Raw genomic sequence first — 27,295 nt, 5'->3', positions numbered from 1 at the left:
AGGTACCGCCCAACTCTTTTTCAAGCCCCCTGGGAACGGGTAAGTAATTTCCCAAGTCTTCCCGGGTTGCCTGAATTTTTTATCCGGGTTCTGCCACTCCTTGTTAAGGGCTTCCGAGAAATCCGGGTGGTCCGGAAAGACCTGTCGTGATTTCCTCTGTCGTCTAAACGACACCGTGGACGGGGCCGTTTCTACTGTTTCTTCCGTAACCTGGAGGGTTTCCCTTACGGATATCACCAGGCTGTCCATTAGGCTGGCTAGGCGTGACACTTGCTCTTCGTCTAGTTCAGACATTGACGAGGCATCAGAGCGGTCGTAGTCTTCCGACCCACTGCCCTCACCTGCCGTTTGTGCCGTGTCATGGGATGCCCGAGAGCACGACGCTCGTGGGGACTCATGGTGAGCCCGGGCCTGTCTTGTAGAATATCGGGATCGCGACGAGTGCCGTGATCTATGATACGTATGCACAGATTCTCTGGAACCGTGGGAGCCGCGAGAGTCCCCGGACCGCCTGGACCTGGGGGACCTACCTGACCTCCTGGTGCGCCGTGACCTCCGGGGGGAGTCCTCGCTACTGCGGGACCTCCTCCTCTTGCGTGTCCTCCCTTGCGCGTATTCCGAGGAGGACGCGTCGGAGCTAAGCTCTAACCGGCGTAAAATTGCCGCAGAGGATGAGGCCAGGCCGGAAACGGCAGCAGCCAGGGACCTTGCCCATTGGGGCTCGGGCCCTGGCTCCACAGGGGCGGCGGGGGGCACCGGAGTCCCTGGGGGAGCGCGTGCCGTGGTGCACCCCGCGCAGCGGGGGTCGGTTTGACCGTACGCAAATTTAACGCTGCATGTAGAGCAAGCGTAGTGCTTCACCCTCCCCTTGGCCGGGCTGGAACCCTCTGATCTGGGGTCAGACATGGTAACACAACACAATTTGCAACTGGTGGGTACCGTTTACAGGAATGCCTGCAGGGGGGGGAGGGGAGGGCGAGGGGAGAACACCGCAAAGTGCCGCCTTGGGCAAGGCTTACCCGGTCTGGCAGCTGTTTGTGCGGTTCCCCCGGTCCAGCTGGAGCCTCTGGTCCTGACGTTTGAATGTTGTCGGGAGTCGACGCGGGTACACACACACGACCTCGTAGCGTTGGTGACCCGGCAGGCGTTGTGGCAGGGACTTGCTGCGGCGTTGTCACTGCTGCTGGTGCCCGAGACAGGAGGTGCTGCTGCTGTCCGGATGCTTCTCCACAGCAGAGGGACCCTGCAGAGCCGGATGGCTGGACGGCTGCTGCTCAGAAGCGCCGCTGCCCCTCAGGCGGGCTGCTGCTCAGGCGGGCTGCTGCTCAGGAGGGCTGCTGCTCAGGAGGGCTGCTGCTCAGGAGGGCTGCTGCTCAGGCGGGCTGCTGCTCAGGCGGGCTGCTGCTCAGGAGGGCTGCTGCTCAGGAGGGCTGCTGCTCAGGAGGGCTGCTGCTGCGGGCTCGGGGAGCTGCACAGTGCCAGGCTCCGGCGTGCGTGTAGGCAAGCTGACACGCTGTGCTGCAGAGAGCGGCCATTCTTTTTCCTGGCTGCCCTTTTTAAGCTTGCCGCGCTCGGAGGGGGCGTGGCCTGGCCGGGAAGCGTCCCCGTGACCCGGAAGTGACGTCTTCCGGCCGTGACGACGGCGCTCCGCCCCCCGGAGCGCCGCGCCCGGAAGTGGCTTGCCGGCCGGCGCCTCGGCGTCCTGCCCTGCCCTGCCCCGCTCCGCTCCGCTTCTATCCCTGCCAAGGGAGAAACTGCCGCCGCTGCTGCTTCTCTGCCGTCCGAGAGTTGTGATGCCCAGGTAACCTGCGTCTTGTTGCCGCTGCCGCCGCTGCGAGGAGGGAGTCCCGAGTGATTATTTTCTGGTGTTGTTCTGGGGGCCACAGCCTGTCCACACGTCGACAGCTCCAGCAGTGCTGCCCCCTACGCGTCACCGTCAGACAGTGCGCTACTCCAGGGAGGGGGAGCCCTATGGCTGGCGGGTAACCGACTCGGATGCGCATTGCATGGTCGGGCCCCTTTTTCTTCTCTGGGTGAGACGCCGCAGTAGTGGTGGAGACACCCCCTGCCTGCGTCTCCCCCGGGAGGCCAGTAAAGCCAGGGAAAAGCCCCGACTCCCCGGATTCCCGCGAATAGCTTTTCCTACGTCTGCCTCCTAGCAGACACTAAGCTAAAGACTAATTAGCTGAGTGCCTGCAGGGGGGGATATAGCCAGCGGGGAGGAGCTAACACTTTTTTTGCTTAGTGTCGCCTCCTAGGGCAGTGGCTATATCCCATGGTCTAGGCTGTGGCCCCCAATGATACGGACGAGAAATGCCTCGCATAGCTTCTGTGAAATTGTGACCCTCAGGAAAGTTAGAGGAGCGCAAGTGTTTCCCATTTCAATGGAAAACATGACATGGTATGTCATCCAAGTGCCTATGCGATGTCTTTAAAGGTCCTATTGAAAAGAATGGGTGAGGCGTTTCGAGAGAACACCAAAAAATAAGACATGCTGCGATTTTTTAACCTCGCAGTATCACTGTGAAGGGAAACATTGCTCGTGTGCATGATTCCACTCGAAAGAAGAGAGATTCGGTCTCACCTGCATGTAGCCTCATACTCAAACTTGTTTCAAAACACCCAGTTTAAGTTTTACAAGATGAGAGATAATATAAATAAAATTTTTACATATTATACACGCACTTATTACGTTTTTTAATTAATCTCTCTGTCCACAGACTCCGACCACTGTTTACCTACCTTATTAATGGCACAAGTAGTTTTCTCCCGAATTGAACCGCTGCTAGTTCTCAAGATTTTGGAAAGATCTTGCCGGGCCGCCAACAGGTGTGCAACAGAAACTGAGCTTTTACTTGCTAAGGCCGCACGCTTAGGCTGGTAGACCTTTGCCAGCTTTTCAGACTGGCTCTGAAAGAAGTAAATCAGAGGAATATTGCATAGTGTTTAGAGTCTCAGCATTTAATAATAATAATCTTTATTTGTATAGCGCCAACATATTCCACAGCGCTTACAAAGACAGGGGGAATACAGAAAGACAAAAGTAAAGAAATTACAGAACCACGGTTACATAGTAATCAGCTGATGGAAACAATAGGGGTGAGGGTCCTGCTCCAACGAGCTTACATACTAAGAATAGTGAGGTGATACAGAAGGTAAAGGGCTGGAGATGTTGGAGATGTGCACGGTATGGCAAGATGGAGAGTGATGGATGCTATACACATAGACAATGGTCAGACATTTAGCCGTGTGACGGCAGAATCGTTATGACTGCAGGAGCGGTTTATGAAGGCTAGCAGGGATGGCAGTCAATAGGTCAGGGAGCATGTTATCAGGCGGCGTACAGAGGGGTTTGTTTAGGGTATGCGGTATGCCTCCCTGAAGAGGTGCATTTTTAGAGCACGCCTGAAGAAGCTTTTCGAGTCCTGGATTGCCCAGGTAGCCTTTGGTAGTGCGTTCCAGAGGACCGGTGCTGCTCTGGAGAAGTCTTGGAGGTAGGAGTGAGAAGTTCGAATTAGAGGGGTGCGCAGTCTAGTTTCGTTAGCAGAGCGGAGAACCCGGGCTGGGTGATGGATTGAGATGAGGGAGGCAATACAGAGTGGCGCTGCGCTGTGGAGGGCTTTGTGGATGAAGGTAGCGAGTTTAAATTGAATTCTGCATTTAACGGGCAGCCAGTGCAGTGACCGGCACAGGGCGGAGGCGTCCGAGTAGCGGCTGGACAGGAAGATGAGCCTGGCTGCCGCATTCAGGATGGATTGGAGAGGGTAGAGTCTGGTGCAGGGGAGGCCGATCAGCAACGAGTTGCAATAATCGAGCCGGGAGTAGATGAGGGCAACAATAAGCGGTTTTAGCGTGTCTACAATGAGAAAAGAGCGGATTCTTGCGATGTTCTTGAGGTGCAGCTGACATGTTCAGGCCAGAGATTGGATGTAGGGGGTAAATGAGAGATTAGAGTCGAATATGACCCCAAGGCAGCGGGCATGTTGTCTGGGAGTTATGGTGGCACCACACACCAAGATGGAGATGTCAGGATGAGAACGGTGGAAATACCAGTAAGTCAGTTTTAGAGAGGTTTAGTTTTAGGTAGAGAGAGGATTTAGTGTTAGAGACAGTGGACAGACAGTCGGTGATGTTTTGGAGGAATGGTGCAGAGAGGTCATGGGAAGAGGTGTATGGCTGGGTGTCGTCAGCATACAGGTGGTATTGGAGGCCAAATCTCCTGATGGTTTGTCCATTAGGGGCTGTGTAGATAGAGAAAAGGAAGGGGCCGAGGACCGAGCCCTGGGGGACCCCAACAGCAAGGGGAAAGAGAAGGAGAGGTAGAGCCAGCAAAGGAGACACTGAAAGAGCGGTCAGATAGGTAGGAGGAGAACCAGGAGAGAGCAGTGTCCTTTAGGCCGATGGAGTGAAGCATACTGAGGAGGAGTATTTACACCATGTATGTTAGAGGGTTTGATCATAGAAACATTGCCATGAATGCTTTTTGTAGAGATGGATCATTTTACATCCACTGATGCACTCTAGTGGTACAGGCAAGTTGGGTAGGTCAACATTAGCCCCTGGAGTCGGAATGACTAACTGTAATTCATTATGCTGCCTGCACACGGGCGTATTTGCATTGCAGAGTCTGTCCTCCAGAGAAAATACAGCCCTATAGTATTCAATAGCAAAATACCATTTCATCTCCACAAGTGGAAATCGATTGTGATTTTCCGCTCGCAGAGAATAAATCGCATACTGCGATTTTGTGCGGGTTACGCACGGCCAGCTTCTATTGAAGTCAATGGAAGCCGTCCGTGCTACGGCACTTCCCCAGTTAGCACTTCAGAACGCCGACGCCTACTGCGCATACGCGACAGAGTGCCAGACAGCACATCCAACGCTGTGCACAGCCGCCGGACAGGTACGCAGGGGTCACTGGCCGGGCACTGGGATGAACTCCATTGCGGGAGTCCCGCATGCGGGGTCCGTCCCATCCGTGTGCAGGAGGCCTTAAAAACATTTTTCCTCCATTGACTTTCATGGCATATTGACTAAATATACCATGAAATCAGACTGGCAAAGGTTGGTGTGATGGCACTGTAATTTCAGAGTGGTTGTGATGGTGGAACAGTCTGTATCGGTGGTTGAAAAGACGTTTCACTTGTACAATCACACTTCTTTAACCCCTTAAGGACACAACGATTTTTATGTGGATTTTTATCTCCCACTTTTCAAAAGCCAATAACGTTTTAATTTTTCCGTCAACCTGGACATATAAGGGCTTGTTTTTTGTGTGGCAAATGGTATTTTTTATTGGTGCCAATTCGGGATACATACAGCTTTTTTTTAAATCACTTTTGTGTTTTTTGGGAGGCAACACAAACCAAATAAGCATTGTGCCACTTTTTTTTTTTGCCGTGCAAGATAAATAATGTGTTCACTTTATTGAACAGGTCGTTACAAATTCAATGCTACCAAATGTGGGATTTTAAAAAATTCATACACATGAACAGGGAAAAGCGTGCAAAACAGGGTTTTTCTTGTAGTTTTTTTTTTTTAAATATAATTTTTAATTTATTTTTTACATTATTTTATATCCCTGTATGGGGACTTGAACTATAACAGCTATGCTTGCTATGATAATGCATTGCAGTGCTTCTGTGCTGGAATGCTTTATCATTTACAATAGAGCTCACAGGCAATGGCAACCCGGGACACCCGTATCTGGTTGCCATGGTCATCCATCGGCCCTCTGCAATTATATTTCAGAGGTCCAATGACATCACAGAGGAAGCGTGCTCCCTCTGTAAACTCTTTACATGCCGTGATATGCATAGATTGCGGCATGTAGGGGGTTAACAGTAGATTGCAGCGGGGGCGGACTACCAGTAGCATAAGTTTACCTCCTGGTGCATTAAATAACACGTTGCCAGGACGAAACAGCTATAGCAAATCTATAGTGGGAAAATCACAGTGTGCTAGTATTCGGAGACCTTACTGTCCTTTCCTATAAATACAGAGGAACAAAGAAAGGCTAAATAATCAGTTTATAAACTTATCTAACAAATTATAAAATATGAATAAACATGGAGAAATAAATAAACTCAACCAAATCCCAGAGATGCTTCCGGCATGCAAGTCCTGGAACCTTATTCATACAGCCAAATATCTTCAGGATAAGTCAATAGTTGATCGGATGGGGCCCGCCAATCAGGACTCTGGCTGATGAGCTGTCTGGGAGCTCAACGTCAGTGTCACAACACAGCAAATTGGGAGGGTGGAAACATCACTCCTAAGGCCTCATGTCCACGGGCAAAAGAAGAATTAAAATTCGCAGCAGATTTTAACTCTTCTCCTGCCCGCGGATCCGCACCCCATAGGGATGCATTGACCACCCGCAGGTAGATAAATACCCGCGGATGGTCAATAAAAGTGATTTTAAAAAAAATGGAGCATGAAAAAATCTGGACCATGCTCCATTTTCGTGCGGGTCTCCCGCGGGGACGGCTCCCGTGGGCTTCTGTTGAAGCCTATGGAAGCCGTCCGGATCCGCGGGAGACCTAAAATAGGAATTTAAAAGAATTTACTCAATCGGAGCGGGCGGGGAAGGTCTTCTCTTCCTCACGACCGGATCTTTCTTGCTTCGGCTCGGCGGATGTGCCCGGCGCATGCGCGCGGCACGTCGGCGACGTGCCGGCGACGTGCTCATCCGCCGGCCGAAAAAGGAAGAGAAGGCTTTCCCCGCCCGCTCCGGATGAGTAAATTCTTTTAAATTCCTATTTTCAGTGCTCATGTCCGCGGGGCAGGAGGGACCCGCTACAGATTCTCCATGTAGAATCCGTAGCGGGCCTGATTTTTTCCCGTGGACATGAGGCCTAAGGCCTCATGTCTACTAGAAAAATACAATCCGCGCAGATTTCTGCAAGATTCCGCGCGGATTTGCTTTAAATTGTATTTTTTTTTTATGCAGATATCCGCACCTATGGATAGCAATGTGATAGCAATGTGGCCGATCTGCGCGGAATCCGCACTAAAATGGAGCATGCTGCGTTTTTTTTTCCGCGCGTGAAAAACGCAAATCAATTAAAATGCCATTTACAGGTGCAAAATTCAATTTAATTGACTGCAGATGGTCAATGATATTCCCTATGGACAAAATTTCACCCGCGGAATCCGCATGCAGAATCTGCAATTCAATTTTGCTAGTGGACATGAGGCATAAGGGAGAAATGTTACCCCTCCCGACCCACGTCACAGGCTCTCACTAGCCAAGCCAGGATCCTACTGCACACTGATGAGGGGCAAAACCTCCAAAACAGCTGTCTGTGTATGGATTCTGGCTTGGTTTTCAATTCCCAATGATTCTTTTACAGACCTGTATAAAGGGTCAAGTATTGATTTTCAGAAATGCTGCCATCCAATAGGTGGCGCTGCAGAGGTATTGTTCCAATCTCCTTTATTTGCACAACACAGAAAGGAACGGAAGAAGATTGTGACGCCTCCTATGTAGTGGTGATGCTGGCAATTGCAGACGCAGCTCCCATTAAAACCAATTAGACCTGTGCCAGTAGTTGCCAGCGTCAGCCACTATATAGGGGTTAGAGCAATCTGCTTCCGCTCCTTGCTATGTGTTGACAGCGCGTACCCAAACAGTCAGGGTCCCCGACTCCAGCTGATCAACTATTGATGACCAATCCTGAACATAGGTCATCAATAGAAATTGCCTGAAAAACCCCTTTAATGACGCCATGACTGTTTTACCTTTGCTCTGTCTGACCAGCCAAAAGACTGAACAGTCACGTCCAGACGTTTAATTAACATTTTCCTCCGGACGTCATATTCATTGGCTATGGCTTGATTGATTGCTTCTATTTTCTCCTGAAAAAACAAACAAACAAAAAAAAAAACACAAAAATTTAAAGGGAATGTGTCATCATGGCCTATTGACATATTTAAAAACTGTTGCTGATTTTTACTTTTCCATGTAATTATCTGTATAAAATCCTAAAATCTTGCTGTTTTCACTCTGGCCACAGACTATCACTTTCTGTTTCTGTGAAGATTTTCAGCGGTTATCTCACCATCATCACAGGCAGGATGACAATGAAAGGAGACACCTATATGTAGAGAACTTTAGTGGATCCAGATGATAGGTACAGCTCACCTTCTTCCCCTCCCTGCATGATCAGAACACTCTCCCATAGAAGGCAATAAGCAAGATGGCCGTCCTCATGTGCATGGGAAAAACATACAATTAGAAAAATCTACAAATAAAAACAGATTGAATTGGGAAAGAATGACTCAGTATCTGGCTTTAATTAGTAAATGGAGGGGATTGTGGAGAAACGATAACATGACTAAATACACTTGGCATCCATATAGTGAACTTCGAGGCAGCTAAGACCTTCTGCTGCAGGTTGGCCCAAAAAGGATGCAGGAACCAGAGCTTAGGGTGCAATTATTTCTTGGAGAAGAACGTCATATTTGACAATGAAGCCTGGTTTCTACAAGCTTCAAAAGGATAGGCAGAGGGACATCGGTTCATCCTTCCTCACGAACCATTTGTGTGGAAAATTAAACTACTTGATCTTCCAGGTCCCCCTCCCCCTTTATTATCTCAACGCCCAGTCATAAACGAGGAATTTGCCTAATCAATTAAAGGGGTTGTCCCGAGGCAAAACATCAAAATTTTACATTACCCCATTCCCCCTGTCACCCCCCGGCATAAAATAGCACTTTAAAGCGGTTTTTAAACCGCGTGCTACTCACCGATGTGATGAAATATGAACTTATAAAAATCTTCTCCCTAAGATGGCCGCTGGTCCTTTCCCAGGGATGCACCGCGGGTCTTCTCCCATGGTGCACCATGGGCTCTGTGCGGTCCATTGCCGATTCCAGCCTCCTGATTGGCTGGAATCAGCACACGTGACGGGGCAGAGCTATGCGATGACGCGTAGAAGGGGCGGAGCCAGAACACCGCTCGTGCCCGGACCGACCAGAAGGGAGAAGACCCTTCTGCGAAAGCGCGTCTAATCGGGCGATTAGACGCTGAAATTAGACGGAGCCATGGAGACGGGGACGCCAGCAACGGAGCAGGTAAGTGAATAACTTCTGTATGGCTCATATTTAATGCACGATGTACATTAAAAAGTGCATTAATATGGCCATACAGAAGTGCTTAACCCCACTTGCTATCGTGGGACAACCCCTTTAATAGGGAGTTTTGACCCAAAGACTGGTATTCTAAAAACATCCTTTGGATAACTCCAAGTCGCTAACATTAAGGGGGTCAGCCAGGCCCGAGTGTGGTTCCCTTGTTCCTCCCTCCTCAAGGAAGCAGAAAAGACCCTAAAAGAAAGGGAAATCCCTGCGGCCGAACAGCTCCATTTCTGGACAGAATCGACCAGCGCCGGATGGACCCCACTGACTATAATGTGGTCCACCAGCTTTCCGCCTAGATGCCCGGCTTCTGGCTGAAAAAAAACACCCCGCATGCAGCACGTTTTTTTCCGATATTTTCAGTGGTATCAGTGATGGTATCTCTGGGGGTTCCGATGCAGATATGATACCACCCTAAAAGGGCTTTGTAAGTAGACAAACTTTTTAAATATTTATTTTAAACCGCTTTGTAATGCTTATTACTAATTGCAGGTATAAATATTTAGGACAGAACTAAATATTCACCACTTTTGGTCCTTTACTAACACACAATGACATACAGAAAATGCTTCTGTTTACTCCCTGAGCTAGAATTGTGCAGTCCAAATTTGCCTTGACAATGGGCTCACGGGCAGGAAAAAAAAGGAGACAGCTCTTATATAAGCCATTACTATTCACGCTGCTGATCGGCCACGAGAATAGAACTGGAAGAGGCACCCTTGAAGGCATGTACTGTGGAGAAGACAATGACATTTGAAAAGTCTTCAGATTCTTAGAAGCGAGAGTTTGCGGCGCTGCTCATATAAAGTTAGAAAGCAATAGCAAGGAGTTCTGCGCTTGCAGTCCCTTCTCTTGACACTGGAATGTCTCTGGGGAAATTTATCCGTACAGGAGAAATTATTTTACTTTTAAAATACACACGTCAACCTATCAGGTTAGTAATGCTATTGTCAGAGATGTACAATACAGTAAGACAGGAGGTCTGCGGTACAGCTTATACCATCCACTAGGGGGCACTAGAACAACAAAAAGTGATTAAGTAAAGAGCAAGTCTAGGTTATTAAAGGGTTTTCCAGCTTTAAACTATTGAGGACTTATCCTCCAGCTAGGTCATCAATAGCTGATCACCATGGATTCGCCCCCCTGGACGCCCAGCTGCTCCCCAGGACCGATGTTTTAGTACACGGAGCTGATGTGTGCCATAAGCACACAGCTCCATTCATTGTGCAGCAGCCCAGACTGGTATTGCAGGCACAGCTCCCGTGAAATTGAGTGGGAACTATGCCTGCAATACTAATCTGGTCCACTGTGGTGTATATGGAGCTGTATGCTTCTGGCACTCAGCTCTGGGCAATGAAATACCGACCAGGTGAATAGTAATCGGCAGGGGTGGATAGGGAATAACTTCTTTTTTGGGGACTACATATTTAACCTCTTAAGGACATAGGCTATTTTGGGATTAAGAGCGCAACGATTTGAGGTTTTGTTCATTGTGTGGCGAACTGCAGTACTGGTACCATTTTTTGGGTACATATAATGTATTATAAAACTTTTTTGGAAGGACAAAAAAAAAAAAAATCTCAATTCTTTTACAGTGTTTTAATCATGCAGTATAAAGGACATGCTAACATTTTTTCTGCAGATTGGTACGATTACGATGATACTATCTTCTAAATATTAATATAATTAAATATAATTAATTTCCAGATAAAAGATCCAAAATTGGCAAGAGGGGAGCCCAGGTGTAGACTTGTCCCTTCAATGGATATCTCCCTAAAACAGGGATTCTTAACACCAAAAATGATGCTATACCTAGTGCTCGTACCCCTGGCGATAAACTTCCCTGCGATGCGAGGGTGAGTGAAAACGCTTGATTATGAACCCAATGATTTTCAGTGGTTTTTATTCTTATTTGCGATGTCTTCACTCAAGGCTTACAGTGCTGAGAGAAATCTGCGATATCGCCCATTGAAATCAACTGGAGAAGATCGCAAAGCAGGCTAGGAATCCCTCATAGAGAAGAGAGGGAGTGGGGCGGAGCAACATGGGATCTCTGACATATCTCCCCATATTTGGAGAGATAAGTGGCAGGGCTAGGGGGCTTTCTCGAGAGCGGGGGCAGGCTTGAGAGGGGGCATGGCTAGAGAGTTATCAGTGATCCCTCTCTAGCCAAGTGAGAGGGTGGGGCTAGTGTGATCTGCCCGCTAGTCCCGCCCCCTCACTTGCCTAGAGAGGGATCACTGAGAATTCCTCTAGCCCCGCCCCCTCTCAAGCCCCACTCCCGCCCTTTAGGGAAGCATTGGTTTCATAATCATGCGTTTTCACTCACTCTCGCATTGCAGGAAAGTCTATCGTCAGTGGGTAAGGGCCTGCAGTAGAGTCCCCTTCAGTGAAGGGCAGTCACTAGAAATGGTGTCGCCTCAGGGGTACCATCCCAAGCTAAAAGTAATTAAGGTGAAAGTGTAGAAGAGAATCTATTATGACCACAGAGACATCACATGTTGTATCTCCCAAAGGCCACTCTACTAGACTCTTGGTGGATACCTATGGTGGGTAATCCAGCTGCTAGCCAGACTGAGTATGTACATAGCATGAACAACCTCACAAAGAACCACCATACATCTATGTACCTGCTTATCCTCCGTGGACACCCAAAGTGAGTGCCAGCCCAATGGATGCTACCTAGGCATGACGCTCAAAGATGGGTTCCAAAGACAAATTGTCTAAATCAGTGTTCTCCAACTCCAGTCCTCAGGACCCCCCCCCCCCCCCCCAACAGATCATGTTTTCAGGATCTCCTATAGTAAGAACACCTGTGGTAATGTCTGAGGCACCGACAATAATTACATCACCTGTGCTATACTGAGGAAATCCTTCAAACATGACCTGTTGGAGGTCCCTTCGGACTGGAGTTGGGGAACACTGGTTTAAATGACTGCAGGAGCGCTGACGTCACCACTATCGTCAGTGAGGTCGCCACTAACGCGTTGAGTCTTATTTTATGTGCTGGAATCCATTTGTGAGCGTCATGCCTAGTTAGTATCCATTGGGCTGGCACTCATTTTGGGTGTCCACAGAGGCTAAGAAATTCCATAGATATATGGTGGTACTTTGGGTATTGACATATCATGACTAGAGATGAGCGAGCGTACTCGGATAAGCGGTACTCGCTCGAGTAATTGGCTTTATCCGAGTATCGCTGTGCTCGGGGCTAAAGGTTCGGGTGCCGCTGCGGCTGACAGGTGAGTCGCAGTGGGGAGCGGCGGGAGAGAAGGAGAGAAAGATCTCCCCTCCGTTCCTCCCCGCTCTCCCCTGCAGCTCCCCGCTCCGTGCCAGCACCCGAATCTTTAGCCCCGAGCACAGCGGTACTCGGATAAAGCCAATTACTCGAGCGAGTACCGCTTATCCGAGTACGCTCGCTCATCTCTAATCATGACCCATCGCGCAGTCTGACTAGCAGCTGGATTACCCACCATAAGTATCCACCAAGAATCTAGTCGAGTGGCCTTTGGAAGATACAATATCTGTTCTCTCTGGTCATAATAGATTTTTTGTACCTTTTCACCTTAATTGATTTTCGCTTGGGATGGTACCCGAGGAGACACTACTGGTGACTGCCTTTCGCTGAAGGGGCCTCTCTTAAGTATAGCATCATTTTTGGTGTTAAGAATCCCTGTCATAGGAGAGATCGGAGAGAGAAGTCTATACCCTGGGCTCCCCTCTGGTCAATGTTGTATTTTTATCTGGCACTAATTGCCAAAAAAAGGTAACTTTTTAATCCTATTCTGTGAAGAAACTTTAGGGGTAATTAGGATTTTTTCTGCCTTCTGTGATCCTTTTTTTTGGAACTTATTATTATTACTAAAAATTATACACACAGCACATTATATCCTGGTAGCTTGTCGGCTTAACCAGTGTACAGTACTTTCTACCAAACTGCAGAATGGCTCCGCCCACAGCAGTGACGTCACTGAAGGTCCTTCAGCTGGCCAGATCTCTGTGGTGGAGGTAGGTTGGTGTCTCCTGTCAGGACTGAGTTGTGTCTGAGATAACAGCTTAATTGGTTTCTTATTTTGTTTTTTTTTGTCCTCCCCTTTCAAGAGCCCTAACTTTGTTCTTCTGTTGGTCAGTGGGGCGGAGCGATCCTGACACCAGGGGCAGAGTATGAAAAGCACCCACACACATATGGACAAGTGGTCGTTAGTAGTTTGACTATTTGTCATTTATTTAGTTTTTGCATCACAACATTCAAAGTCCCATAACTTTTTAATTTTTTTCATGGTCAGAGCTCTTTACGGGCTTGTTTCTTGCATGATGAGCTGTAGTTTTTATTAAAAACATTTTGTGGTATACAGGGCTTTTTTTGGGAAGCAAAATGAATAAAATAAGTATTTTGGTTCTTTTTTCATGGGTTTTCCTTTACAGTTTTTGCCGTACAGGATAAATAGTGTGTTCGATTTATGGGTGCAGCGATACCTGCGCTTTTTATTTATTTCTTTAAACGCTCCTGTAGCGAACTTGAAGCAACGATTGTATGATCGCTATGATAATACATTGCAGTACGTCTAGACTGCATTGTATTATTGCTATTGCCGGCTCCTGCTGCAGATTGCATGGGTTCAGCTTTTGCAGCAATAAACTTGCACCATATACTGTTAGGGGATTAACCCCTTGGTGACGGAGCGTTTTTGCTTTTTTCCATTTTCATTTTTTCCTCCTCCCTTTTAAAAATCGTAGCTCCTTTATTTATCCATTGACGTCGCTGTATGAGGGCTTGTTTTTTGCGGGACGAGTTGTATTTTTCAATGGTACTATTTATTGTACCATATAATGTACTGAAAAACTTTTTAAAAATTCTAGGCAGAGAGAAATGGAAAAAAAAAAAACGACATTCCACCATCTTTCGGTGCGCCCTGTTTCTAGGGCGCACAAACTGCAAAAATGACATGAAAACTTTATTCTATGGGTCAGTACTAGAGATGAGCGAGCGTACTCGGAAAAGCACTACTCGCTCGAGTAATGTGCTTTATCCGAGTATCGCTGTGCTCAGGTCTGAAGATTCGGGTGCCGCTGTGGCTGACAGGTGAGTCGCAGCGGGGAGCAGGGGAGAGCGGGCGGGAGAGAGGGAGAGAAAGATCTCACCTCTGTTCCTCCCCGCTCTCCCCTGCAGCTCCCCGCTCCGTGCCGGCACCCGAATCTTCAGACCCGAGCACAGCGATACTCGGATAAAGCAAATTACTCGAGCGAGTAGTGCTTTTCCGAGTACACTCGCTCATCTCTAGTCAGTACGATTACTACAATACCAAACTTATATAGTTTTTTTTTTTGCTTTACTACTTGTATTTTTTTTTTAATTATTTTCTGTCTCTATTTTCTGCGCACAATAACTTTTTTTATTTTTCTGTTGACATAGTTGAGTGAGGGCTCATTTTATGCGGTAAGTCCTGTCGTTTCCGTATGCCATTTTCGCATACAATTGACTTTTCGATCACTTTTTATTACATTTTTTCTGGGAGATAGGGTGACCAAAAAAGTGCATTTCGGGTGTTCATAATTTTTTTTCGGACCATGTTCACCGGGCGGGGTAAATAATACATTACTTTGATAGATCGGACTTTTACGGACGCAGCGATACCAAACACGTATTTCTGGTGCATTATTTTGATTTTTTTATTGCAAAAAGGTTTTTTTTTAAACTTTTATTACTTTTTATTTTATTAAAATAATTACTAAAACTTTATTGATCCTATTTTTACACTTTCTTTTAGTCCTCCTAGAGGACCACAACCGGTGATGCTTTGATCGCTCCTGCAGTATGACGTAATGCTATAGCATTACGTCATACTGTTTTTTGACAGGCAGTCTATCAAGCTACCCCACAGGGATGGCTTGATAGGCAGTCTGCTAAGGAAGCCCTGGGGCCTTTCAGAAGGCCCCCGGCTGCCATGACACCTGCACGGCTCCCCCGATCTCACCGCGGGAGGGGGCAGTACGGGACCCCTGAACATCGTTCGGGGGATTTAAATGCCGCTGTCAGAATTGACAGCGGCATTTAAAGGGTTAATAGCCGCGCTCGGTGTTGCCTGCGGGTGTCAGCTGTAATAAACAGCAGACGCCCGCGCTGTACGGAGAGAGATAGCGGCGCTATCTCCCTCCATACACATCCTGCAACAGCAGGATGTAAAAACACAATAGGGCAGTCACTAAGGGGTTAAGCTACAGGAGACTGATCTGGTAAAACTGCCTCTCCTGCAGCCTGCACCAATGATTAGACGGGGTGTATCCCAGACTACTGTAGATTAGGCACTGTAGCTCAACTATAGTCACAGATCACAGCTCCCAATAGAGATTAATTACGGAAAACCCCCCCCCCCAAAAAACACACAAACAAGGAGCAAGATCTAAGGAAAATTAAATAGCAATTACCTATCCCCTAAAAGTAGTGACTTGAGGGACACTTTAAGGCATGTATAGATGTGAAATTACCACCGATTTTATTTGTGGATGAGGGATACAAAGTCCAATCCAAATGTAGTACAAAAAGTCTACGTGGAAATCAGAGCACACTACACATTTTCAAATCTGCTGCACGCTCATTTTTGTGCGGATCGGCTATGGATTTTCACAGTGGATTTCATCCTCTGTAATTTCTGGGTGGAGTCTGCGGAAAATCCGCTCTTCCCATTAAGGAAAAAAACTGTTAGAAGATATGCAAATTGGAAAACGTCATTTAAAAGACCAAGGTGATGTCGTATTCATGTCTAGTAGAGATGAGCGAACGTACTCGGTAAGGGCGATTTCGCAATCGAGCACCCCGATTTTCGAGTACTTCACTACTCGGGTGAAAAGTACTCGGGTGCGCTGTGGGTGAGCGGGGGGTTGCAGCTGGGAGTGGGGATGGGGGGGGGGGAGGGGGAGAGAGAGAGGGCTCCTCCCTGTTCCCCGCTGCTACCCCCCGCTCCACCACGCCACGCCCCGCCCCACAGCGCACCGGAGTACTTTTTACCCGAGTAGTGAAGTACTCGAAAATCGCGGTGCTCGATTGTGAAATCGCCCTTACAGAGTACGTTCGCTCATCTCTAATGTCTAGCACTCTAACACGTTCTAGTGATCAAGGCTGGACATGGTGCCACGCTCAAACACATATGACTGCCACTTTAGGGTTTGCATGCACCAGCGGTAACCGCCAAGTCCCCAGTGAAGGACAGTGGGGGAATATTTGAAGTATAAGGCCGGCTTCACACGAGCGTATTTGCATGCATTTTTTGTGAAATAAAAGTTGCGTATTTGCACGTGCAGCTGCACATTTTACTTTACTTTTTTCATGTGCAATTACACGCACCAAAAAAACCCAAACAAACATGCACTGATGCTCTCAGCCGCCGAAATGGGCAAATTCCTTAATGACTGGCAGAGGTGTTCTTTTCCTGCGCAGGGGTGCAGCAAAATACAGCATGCTGTTTTTTTTTTGCGATAAGCAAAAAACGCACTTGTGAACGAGGCCATTGAAATCAGTGGGTTCTATATTTCTGCATATTATATGCGTGAAAATTTCATGCGCAAATATATATGGAACGAGTGTTGCTTTTTTAGTGCGCTTTGGCGTATATTTCATTTTTTTTTGCGAGCTCAAAAAAATATGCATCATTGCTCACAGCCATTGAAATGGTTAATTAGTCTAATGAGTTCAAGATATGTTCTTTTCCTGCAGAATTACACAGCGCGTCACGCGTCTTCTATCGGGACCTTTGGTGTACAAACGTGCAGAATAATAGGGCATGCGGCATATTATTTCTGAGTGACTGAATTACGCAGGAAAATACTTGGATGTGAACGAACCTATTAAAATCATTGGGTTCTACTCACTGTGTATTGCATGCGCAAATTCTGCGCACACAAATATGCTCAAGGGAAGCATAAGTCTAATGTTTTTCCATTGTCCGCATCATTCTTCGTTTAGATGCCTTTTTACAACACAGTTTTTTGTTTTTTTTAAAAAAAAGGAAGTTTTCTTGGTCAAATGTCTTGGTCACAATCTGTACATTGGAAGAAATGGCCAAGCTACTCACCCAGTGAGACGGCCCCAGAGTCCCGTTCAGGAGAGACTTGCCTAAATGATTAGGTGGCACTTTTGCTAAAGTTTCTTTTAACTAGAAAAAAAATGCACAAGATAATACATGTAGAAGTTAGTAAACTAATAATGATTACATGATGCTGGAATTAACACTTTATTAACTGGGTTTTCTTGAAACTTTTCGGAGTATTTTCCCGGGCCGTGAGAACTTAGGTTGCCCTTGATTGCTGTCTGGACGACTATTCTTTAGATACATTTGGACACGTTTCTACCATTGCTACACAATAGGTTGTAGCTCTAGGATATGCAAGCAACAGCTCCCTTGTACGAATATGTAAATACATAGTGAGAAAAGTGCTGACATTTTTTTTTGTGTTCTTTCCTAGGGCTCATTTGCAAAAACTGCTGTAATTTTTTATTTTTTTTTTGTAGCATGGCTATGGAGTAGGAAATAAAGATGTATGCGCAGCATAAAGCATTTGGATATCATTGTTTGCACATTCTCCTTATGCCCAAAATTTGGAATGTGGTCTAATTTGTCTCAAATAAGCAATAAGCTTAGGCCCTTAAGGAACAAGCACCGTAACTTTACAGCGCTTGGTCCTGGGCTTTAATGCCGTCCGATAGCAAAAATATGGAGATAACTTAAGCAGCAGGTACAGACTTTGGCTGTCCGACACAGCTGAGGACCCTGAGGGGAATGCAGTAGCAGTTTTTAACAGTTTCTGCCTTCTCCTTTCAAGGCTACATAGCTCTCAAAGAATGCCATGTACTAAAGAGTGAGAGCAGAAGTGTTAATTCTACTATGTGACTTGGTGATCACGTGACCGCCGGGTGCCTTCTGTCACAGCAGAGCTGCAGGGTCCTTGCAGACCCTGAACAGTTCTGTCAGTGACTGATGTCACTACAAGTCAGATGTTTTCCCCTCTAACTGGAGCTCCTATGGATGCAGCTGCTAGCGATGCCCAACAGTGCAAAAGTGAAATTAAAAAAAAAAAAAATTACGACACACGTGAATGACTCACAAGATTTATATGGAGGACATAGACAGTAAAAAAAAAATTGTTACAGACAAAAAGAGGAAGCCATTGCTGTACTGTATTTTAGCTAAATATACTTATTTTAAAGATAAGCAATAAAAAAGAAAAAAAAAATTATATATATATACACTACCGTTCAAAAGTTTGGGGTCACATTGAAATGTCCTTATTTTTGAAGGAAAAGCACTGTACTTTTCAATGAAGATAACTTTAAACTAGTCCTAACTTTAAACAAATGCACTCTATACATTGCTAATGTGGTAAAAGACTATTCTAGCTGCAAATGTCTGGTTTTTTGTGCAATATCTACAAAGGTGTATAGAGGCCCATTTCCAGCAACTATCACTCCAGTGTTCTAATGGTATAATGTGTTTGCTCATTGGCTCAGAAGGCTAATTGATGATTAGAAAACCCTTGTGCAATCATGTTCACACATCTGAAAACAGTCTAGCTCGTTACAGAAGCTACAAAACTGACCTTCCTGTGAGCAGATTGAGTTTCTGGAGCATCACATTTGTGGGGTCAATTAAACGCTCAAAATGGCCAGAAAAAGAGAACTTTCATCTGAAACTCGACAGTCTATTCTTGTTCTTAGAAATTAAGGCTATTCCATGCGAGAAGTTGCTATGAAATTGAAGATTTCCTACAATGGTGTGTACTACTCCCTTCAGAGGACAGTACAAACAGGCTCTAACCAGAGTAGAAAAAGAAGTGGGAGGCCGCGTTGCACAACTAAGCAAGAAGATAAGCACATTAGAGTCTCTAGTTTGAGAAACAGACGCCTCACAGGTACCCAACTGGCATCTTCATTAAATAGTACCCGCAAAACACCAGTGTCAACATCTACAGTGAAGAGGCGGCTGCGGGATTTTGGGCTTCAGGGCAGAGTGGCAAAGAAAAAGCCATATCTGAGACTGGCCAATAAAAGAAAAAGATTAAGATGGGCAAAAGAACACAGACATTGGACAGAGGAAGACTGGAAAAAAGTGTTGTGGACGGATGAATCCAAGTTTGAGGTGTTTGGATCACAAAGAAGAACGTTTGTGAGACGCAGAACAAATGAAAAGATGCTGGAAGAATGCCTGACGCCATCTGTTAAGCATGGTGGAGGTAATGTGATGGTCTGGGGTTGCTTTGGTGCTGGTAAGGTGGGAGATTTGTACAGGGTAAAAGGGATTCTGAATAAGGAAGGCTATCACTCCATTTTGCAACGCCATGCCATACCCAGTGGACAGCGCTTGATTGGAACCAATTTCATCCTACAACAGGACAATGACCCTACACACACCTCCAAATTGTGCAAGAACTATTTACAGCAGAAGCAGGCAGCTGGTATTCTATCGGTAATGGAGTGGCCAGCGCAGTCACCAGATCTGAACCCCATTGAGCTGTTGTGGGAGCAGCTTGACCGTATGGTACGCCAGAAGTGCCCATCCAACCAATCCAACTTGTGGGAGATGCTTCTAGAAGCGTGGGGTGCAATTTCACAAGCTTACCTCAACAAATTAACAGCTAGAATGTCAAAGGTGTGCAATGCTGTAATTGCTGCAAAAGGAGAATTCTTTGACGAAAGCAAAGTTTGATGTAAAAACAATGTTATTTCAAATACAAATCATTATTTCTAACCTTGTCAATGTCTTGACTCTATTTTCTATTCATTTCACAACGCATGGTGGTGAATAAGTGTGACTTTTCATGGAAAACACAAAATTGTTTGGGTGACCCCAAACTTTTGAACGGTAGTGTATATATATATATATATATATATATATATATATATATATATATATATATATATATATAGTGTAATCACTGCCAATCATCGAGTGCTGGCTGTAATTGGCTAAGCGTCAGCCAATCACAGCCAGCCCTTCCAGGAGGCGGGGATTTTTGAAGGTCTGTCATTGTAATAAATAACTATAGTTTACAAGTGACTGATTGTGCACCAGCAAAGATGAAGTGAAAAATGAGCAGAAAGGAAGCGCAACTGCTGGATGCCATGTCAAGCTGTAGCATGCCGGCTGATCAACAGATCCTATGAAGCAGCTTAATGACAAAACGCAAAACAAAAATTTCCCATCTAGAAGGTCTGGGAACAAAATGAAAAACATCAAATCTTGTAGAGCAAAAAATTCTCTTTCAAATAGAGCAAAAAAAAAAATGGAGTACATTCCGATTTTTGCCTCTGAAAAAAGGTAAAAATTTGCATAAAACAGTTTTTTGCCATTTTTGACTCATTGTATCTTAAAGGAGATGTCTCGAGGAAGCAGTGATTTTTTTTTTTTTGCCCAGTCCCCCTAATTAAACATACATTACTAATTACCCCTGTAAATTACTTTTCTAGCTGGTTCGTACTTACCGTTCCAGCGTTTCAGTAACTTATAAAAGTTTCCCCAAGATGGCCGCCGGCTCTTTCCCCGTCGCTCGCTGCAGCCCGACGTGCGCGCTCCCGAGACGCTGCCAGCTGTGTCTCCATGGCAACCGGACGCCCCGCAGCCGCCGACCAGACGCCCCGCAGCCGCCGACCAGACGCCTCGCAGCCGCCGACCAGACGCCTCGCAGCCGCCGACCAGACGCCTCGCAGCCGCCGACCAGACGCCCCACACCGCCAGGCAGCAGGTAACCGGCGCTAGCCCCCGGCTCCCCAGCGCTACGCTCCCGGCTCCCCAGCGCTACGCTCCCGGCTCCCCAGCGCTAGACCCTCAGCCCACGTGAAGGCCCCGGAGCCCAGCGCTGGGCTCCGGGGCCTTCACCTGTCAGTGAACATCACCCCCGGCCTAGCGGCAGCCCCCCCCGGCCTATTGACAGCCCCCCCGGCCTAGCGGCAGCCCCCCCCCGGCCTAGCGGCAGCCCCCCCCCGGCCTAGCGGCAGCCCCCCCATCGCAGCGACAGCCCCCCCATCGCAGCGGCAGCCCCCCCCGGCCTAGCGACAGCCCCCCCATCGCAGCGACAGCCCCCCCATCGCAGCGGCAGCCCCCCCCCGGCCCATCACTTACCTGGACAGCTGGACGGCAGGACAGCTGGGCGGCTTCTCCGGCAGCTCGGCAGCTCTGCACCTTCCTCTAACAGAGGAAGGTACAGAATGGCCGCTCCAGCGCGCTCCCGAGCAGTGACAGCTCATCTGCGCATGCGCAGAAGAGCTGTAGCGGGGAGCACACTGAAGCGGCTCATGCTGAATGGAGAAGACCGGACTGCGCAAGCGCGTCTAAAAAAGCAAGCTGCCGGCGAATTTAGACGGAACCATGGAGACAAGGACGCTAGCAACGGAGCAGGTAAGTGAATAACTTCTGTATGGCTCATATTTAATGCACGATGTATATTACAAAGTGCATTAATATGGCCATACGGAAGTGTATAACCCCACTTTGTTTCGCGAGACCACCCCTTTAAGAGCTATGCATCCTTTTGGGTCCATAATGGGAATAATGAGAAACATTTCTATGGAGTACACATTGATAAATTCATAGCTGAGTTGGATTGCATTGATTATGAGTTATTACTGCTTAAAATATGAGTTTTATTTTGCGCGATAGAATTTTTCAGCGACTTTAACATGCAATGGTGGCAGAATGATGATAAGAGTGGCAGACTGAGTAGCTTAGCTGGATTCAGCACCAAAAGTTCTCCTAGTGTGTGAAGTTTCATTGCTCTAGAGTCATTGGAACTGGCTTGGCAATAGATTGAAATCGCCACTTTTTTCAGGTTGCGCGCTGTAATCACATGACAACCCCCTAGATTAAGACCTGTAGCTCGTGAACCAAAGCACTTTGAAGCCTAATATTCTGGCTATCTTAGTTTAGGGTCAGGGTCTATCTTTGTGCAAAGTTTCATTGAAATCTGAGATGGTCGACTGGGAGCGTTGGTTGAACTGACATGGAATGACCCTCTTCTCAACCTGCTTTTTACCTGTGGATGCGAGGTGATTTTTGGGCAAAAACGCCTTGCTTCTGTGTATTTCTGATTTTCACACGCGATAGTGGATCAGAAGTGTTTCCCCATTGAGTTCAATGGGAAACCTCATATGCACATCACACGACATGCGAGAGCCATGCGATGTATTTAAGGTCCCATTGAAATCAATGGACGAGGCATTCCAGGGAACACAAAAAATATATATATATATATTGCACATTCAGTGATTTTTTTCACCATATTTCCGTATTGCAGTAAGGGAAAACATGGCTTATGTGTATGACTCCAATCAAAACTAATAGAGTTCATATTCGTGTGAGTTTTGTGACACAATGAACAAAACTTGCGCAAGATTCTTGACCGTGTGAAACGGCCTCAGAAAGCATATTTGCCAAGTCTCTTTGCAGTATTTACCAACAGAACAATGTTCTCTTTTACAGTTAATAGGTTTTTTGGGCAGTGCCGGGATACACCGGCGTGGGAGTGGAGACCGCTGCTCCCACCCCTGTGTAGTGGCTGGCGCAGCTCCCACCCCTGTGTAGTGGCTGGCGCAGCTCCAACTGATTTCAATGAGAGCTGCGCCTGCAATAACAAGTGTCGGCCACCACATAGGGGTCGGAGCAGCGGCTTCCTCTCCAACCCCGGTGTCTCCCGGCGCTGCCTGGAAAATGCCTTTAAACAAAACTTACTTTTTTCTCAATTCCACTGAAGAACTGGAACATAGTTATATTGGCTGGAGGTTTGGACATTCCCAGAGTCATGCATATAGTCTTCAGCTCCTTGAAAACCTCACTGCCGTCATCTTGCTCTTTTTTCGCAGGTATATTTATACACAACATTTTTGCAGCTTCAAGTTCTGAGATGAGATATGCTGTGGAGAGTCACACGGATACGTTACCAACTACCCATACAGAGTGCATCTACAACAGCTTCTGGGAGGAGGGTCTGAAGAGATGTACCCAGGTGGTTACAAGGTGTCAGAGAGCACAGCCTTCTTACTAATGACAAGTGTAAAACTAATCCACAGGATAGGAGATATAGCAAGGCTGGGGGGCACTTAACGCAACAGCACAAACTTATGTCCTGTGGATGGCGGGGCTCTGAAGTGAGCCGTGCCCCCCCCCCAAAAAAGGCACCACTATAAAAGTGATCAAAAAAGCCATATATACCCCAAAATGGTAACAGTAAGAACTACAGCTCATCACGCAAAAAAACAAGCCCTCACGAAGCTCCATCCACGGAAAAGTAAAAAGGTAATGGGACTTTAAATGTGACAATGTAAATAAAATACATTTCCAAATAAAGAAAAGGGGCTTTATTTTGTAAAGCCTAAATAGTTTTTTTTTTTTTTTTTTTTAAAGTAGTAATTTTGGTATCATTGCAATTGTACCAATCCCGCAGAAAAAGAAAAAAATGGACATTTATGCCGTGTGATTAAACGCTATAAAAAGAGAGCAAAAAGAAAACCAATGGCAGAATTAGTGTTTTTTCTTACAATAAATTATATGTTATAAAAAAAAAAAAAAAAATAGGAACGATAAAAACTACAGTTCGCCACACAAAAAGCAAGCCCTCGTATGGCCATGTCGACAGCAAAATGAAAAAGTTATGGCTTTTCAAAAGTGAAGTTGAAAATCCCCCCCAAAAACAATTGTTGCATTCTTATGGCCAAAATAGGCCATGTCCTTAAGGGGTCAACCACTCAGATGCAGCGGTCGGCTGGGATCAGAGTCCTTTCCAATTCGAGTACTAGCTGTATAATACAACCGGTACCGACATGGATATAGCTCCTGAGTACCATCATAACTACTAGTACACCGCCTCTCAGGAACTACCTACCTGCCGGGACATAATAGTACCGCAGTGCAGCTGGCAGGAGGATTCCTTTACTCTGCTATATAACAAGCACATGGCAACAAATCTGTAATTCTCTCACTTACTCAGCAGGAGTAGACAGTTCTTCTTCTCCAGAAGGCGTTTGCTGACATCTCCGGATGTCAACGATGTATATGGGCAGTTCATCTCAGTCAGCAGGCCACTCATTTCTAACTGGAACCCTTCTGCCTCGGCGGGGCCTGGAATGACAGCATGGAAGTAATGAGAAGGGATGGAAACTAATGAAGAAGAACTATATGTGTAGCGAGTGCTTCATGAAGGAGGTGGGTGAAACTGAAAGGACTGCTAGTATTGGCACAGAGTAAAAGTAGTTAGGGGCAGCACGGTGGATCAGTGGTTGCCTTGCAGCACTGGAGTCCTGGGTTCAAACCCTACCAAGGACAACATCTGCATGGTTTCCTCTGGTATTCCCCTACACTCCAAAAACATACTAAGGCGAGTTTTCTTTGTGAGACGCATGAATATGAACTCCATTCTTAATGAACCAACTCGCAATTTTTTTCCTCACAGTGGGACTGCGAGTATAAAAACCGCAGCATGTCCTATTGTTTAGCGTTCCCTCGGAACGCCTCTCCCCGTGTTTTCAATGGGCGAGTCCAATGCGATGTTTCCTATTGAAATCAATGGGAAACACTTGCGATCCACTGATACGAGTGAAACACGCCTGAGGATCACAAATTCACAGAAAAGATGCAAGGCGGTTTTTTGAATCAAAAACAATACGCATCGGCGTGAAAAACACACGTTGGCAAGCGCGATATAGGGCTACGTTTCTAAGCCCGATATTGCGCTTGCCCATGTAAGTGTAGCCTGATAGGTAAACTTAGGCTGTGCCCCAATGGAGACATCAAATGATGTACAGCGCTACTGAATAAGTATGTGCTATATAAATGTGTAACATAAAATGTCACATTTCCAGTAACAAACCTAGAACCGCTGTCAAAAAGGTTTCAGCATCACACAAAGACCCACACGTCTTCAGACCCTTTCACTTCTTTACATTTTGTTACGTTGTGGCCAAGTTTTCCCCATCAATCTGCATGCAATACCCCATAATGACAAAGTGATTACAGACTGTTAGAAATCCTTGTACAACAATTAAAAAAACTAACATTCTCCATTGACATTGGGTTCTTTTAAATTTATGTCGTATCAACCGAATTTAACACAAGTGACTCCAATCAAGGTGTAGAAACATCTCAAAAGGTGATCATGAGAAATGGGTGACCCCCAGAGCTAAAATGTCAAGTGTCATACCAAAGGTAGAGAGGAGCGAGAACGCTTGGTAAAGGCAGTTACTCGAGCAAGGGGGGGCGAGAGCGCTCTCTCTTCCCCCTGCATCTGCTCGGACAAGCATGCAGTTACTCGAGAAGAGCGATGCTCGCTTGAGTAACTGCCTTTACCGAGCTCATCTCTAACCAAAGCGTGTGAATATTTATGTCAATGCAATATGTTACATTTTTATTTAAATTACAAAGATTTCTAATATTCTGTTGTCACTTTAGCATTATGGGGTACTGAGTGCAGAATGATGGGGAATTCTAGATTTTTTTTTAATTTGCACAAGACTGCAACATAATAAAATATGCAAAAAATGTAAGGGTCTGAAAAGTGTTTGGACCGATTGTATCTATCCTTCTTCCAGTGGTTATTGACAGGTGAGCTCTCCTTATCAATGAGTACACTGGAATTGTAACAATGAGCCCGCTGTTTTCTTTGATTCCAATTCAATCCATTCAGTCATGTCCGACTCTTGGATACTCTGTAGGCCAGTCCTCTCCATGCTTCTCTACTCTTTACGGCTGCTTTCAATTGCCTGATGCCCATTCCCGTGTCCTTCTTGATAGTATCCAGCCAACATGTCTTTTGTCTTCCATTTTACCACTGACCATTCCAAGTAGCATCTTTTTGCAGCGAATTTGCCCTCATCACGGGTCCAAAGTACATCAGTCTCTGTCTGGTGATCTTGCCTTCCAGAGATACCTCTGAGTTGATACGGTCCAGGACAGCTTTGTTGGTGACCCTAGCTGTCCAGGGGATTCATAGACGTTTTGTCCAACACCACAGCTCAAAAGCATTAATTTTTCTTCTGTCTGCTATCCTCAAGGTCCACATCTCATAGTCATTATGTTGCATTCGGGAAGATGATGGCTGTGATTAACTTTCGTTTGATGATGACGAGACATCCTTGCACTTCCATATTGGGTCCATGCTTACTATGGCTGCACGCCCCAGTGCTAATCAACCCAAGAAATACAAAAAGTTTAACCATTTCGATTTCCTCATTGCTGACCTTTATGTGGACTTCCTTGTTGGCAGCGGTCATGATCTTCTTGATGTTCAGGTAAAGTCCCATCTTTTCCCTTTCTTCTTCTAGCTTCATGCTCAGCGTCTTCAGATGTTTGGCTGTCTCTGCTTCCAGGGTCATATCTTCTGCGTATCTTAGATTACTGATGGTTCTTCCACATATTTTCAAGTCAATACCCTGATCATTTAAGTTAGGCCGCCTCATGATCACTCGCACAGAGGTTGAAAAGAAAAGGGGAGAAGATGTATCCTTGTCTTGAGCCCTTTTCGATCATGAACCATTCAGTATCCCCATGCCTTGTTCTCACTGGGGCTTCTTGATTACTGTAGAGGGACCTGAGCAACGTGATCCTGGTACTCCTAACCCTCCTCGGTGCTTCCCAAAGATTATCATGTTCGACGCAATCGAAAGCCTTAGGCCGGCTGCACACGACCGTGACGGGCTCCGCCACGGAATATTCTGCGGCGAAGCCTGTCACGGCGCCCCCCAGAGACCCCATACTTACCAGCGGATCCGGCGTCCTGGGTCCCGCATGACGCTTCGGCGTGACGCGCGCGTTGTGACACGCCGGCCACATCACAAGACACGCCCACAGCGTCACATGACGCTACATGTGCTACAGCGGAAGATAGCGTGAGCGGACGGCTTCCATTGACTGCAATGGAAGCCGGCCGCGCGCACACCCACGGCAAATAGAGCATGCCGCAGGTGAGGACGGGAGATTTCACGGTGCGGAATTCCGCGATGGAATTCCGCACTGTGAGCATTGAGCTATTAGGTTCAATAGAACCTAATAGCTGTGGGCAACACGGCGGATTTTCGCCGCTTATTACACGGCAGAAATCCGTCCGTGGGAAGGAGGCCTTAGTGTAATCAATGAAGCATCGGTAGAGCTTCTTCTGATACTCTCTTGCCTTCTCCATG

The 27,295-nt window shown here is 46.6% G+C and overlaps 1 protein-coding gene across 1 annotated transcript in view; it reads right to left on the bottom strand.

The window, feature by feature from the left end:
• The window catches only part of FAM98A (family with sequence similarity 98 member A), a 40,524-nt gene that overhangs the window by 11,060 nt on the left and 2,169 nt on the right, over nt 1–27,295 (bottom strand). Inside the window, exons 3-7 of the mRNA XM_066595880.1 lie at nt 24,108–24,242; nt 22,857–23,038; nt 17,211–17,291; nt 7,744–7,860; nt 2,743–2,910 (exon numbers count right to left, since the gene is read on the bottom strand). Coding sequence (XP_066451977.1) covers nt 2,743–2,910; nt 7,744–7,860; nt 17,211–17,291; nt 22,857–23,038; nt 24,108–24,242 — 683 coding nt within the window. The remainder of the gene's footprint in view (nt 1–2,742; nt 2,911–7,743; nt 7,861–17,210; nt 17,292–22,856; nt 23,039–24,107; nt 24,243–27,295) is intronic.

The sequence above is a fragment of the Eleutherodactylus coqui genome, chromosome 3, assembly GCF_035609145.1.
Source record: "Eleutherodactylus coqui strain aEleCoq1 chromosome 3, aEleCoq1.hap1, whole genome shotgun sequence".
Classification (NCBI taxonomy): domain Eukaryota; kingdom Metazoa; phylum Chordata; class Amphibia; order Anura; family Eleutherodactylidae; genus Eleutherodactylus; species Eleutherodactylus coqui.
The sequence above is the reverse complement of the archived record's forward strand: the minus strand, read 5'-3'. Positions and strand labels throughout refer to the sequence as shown.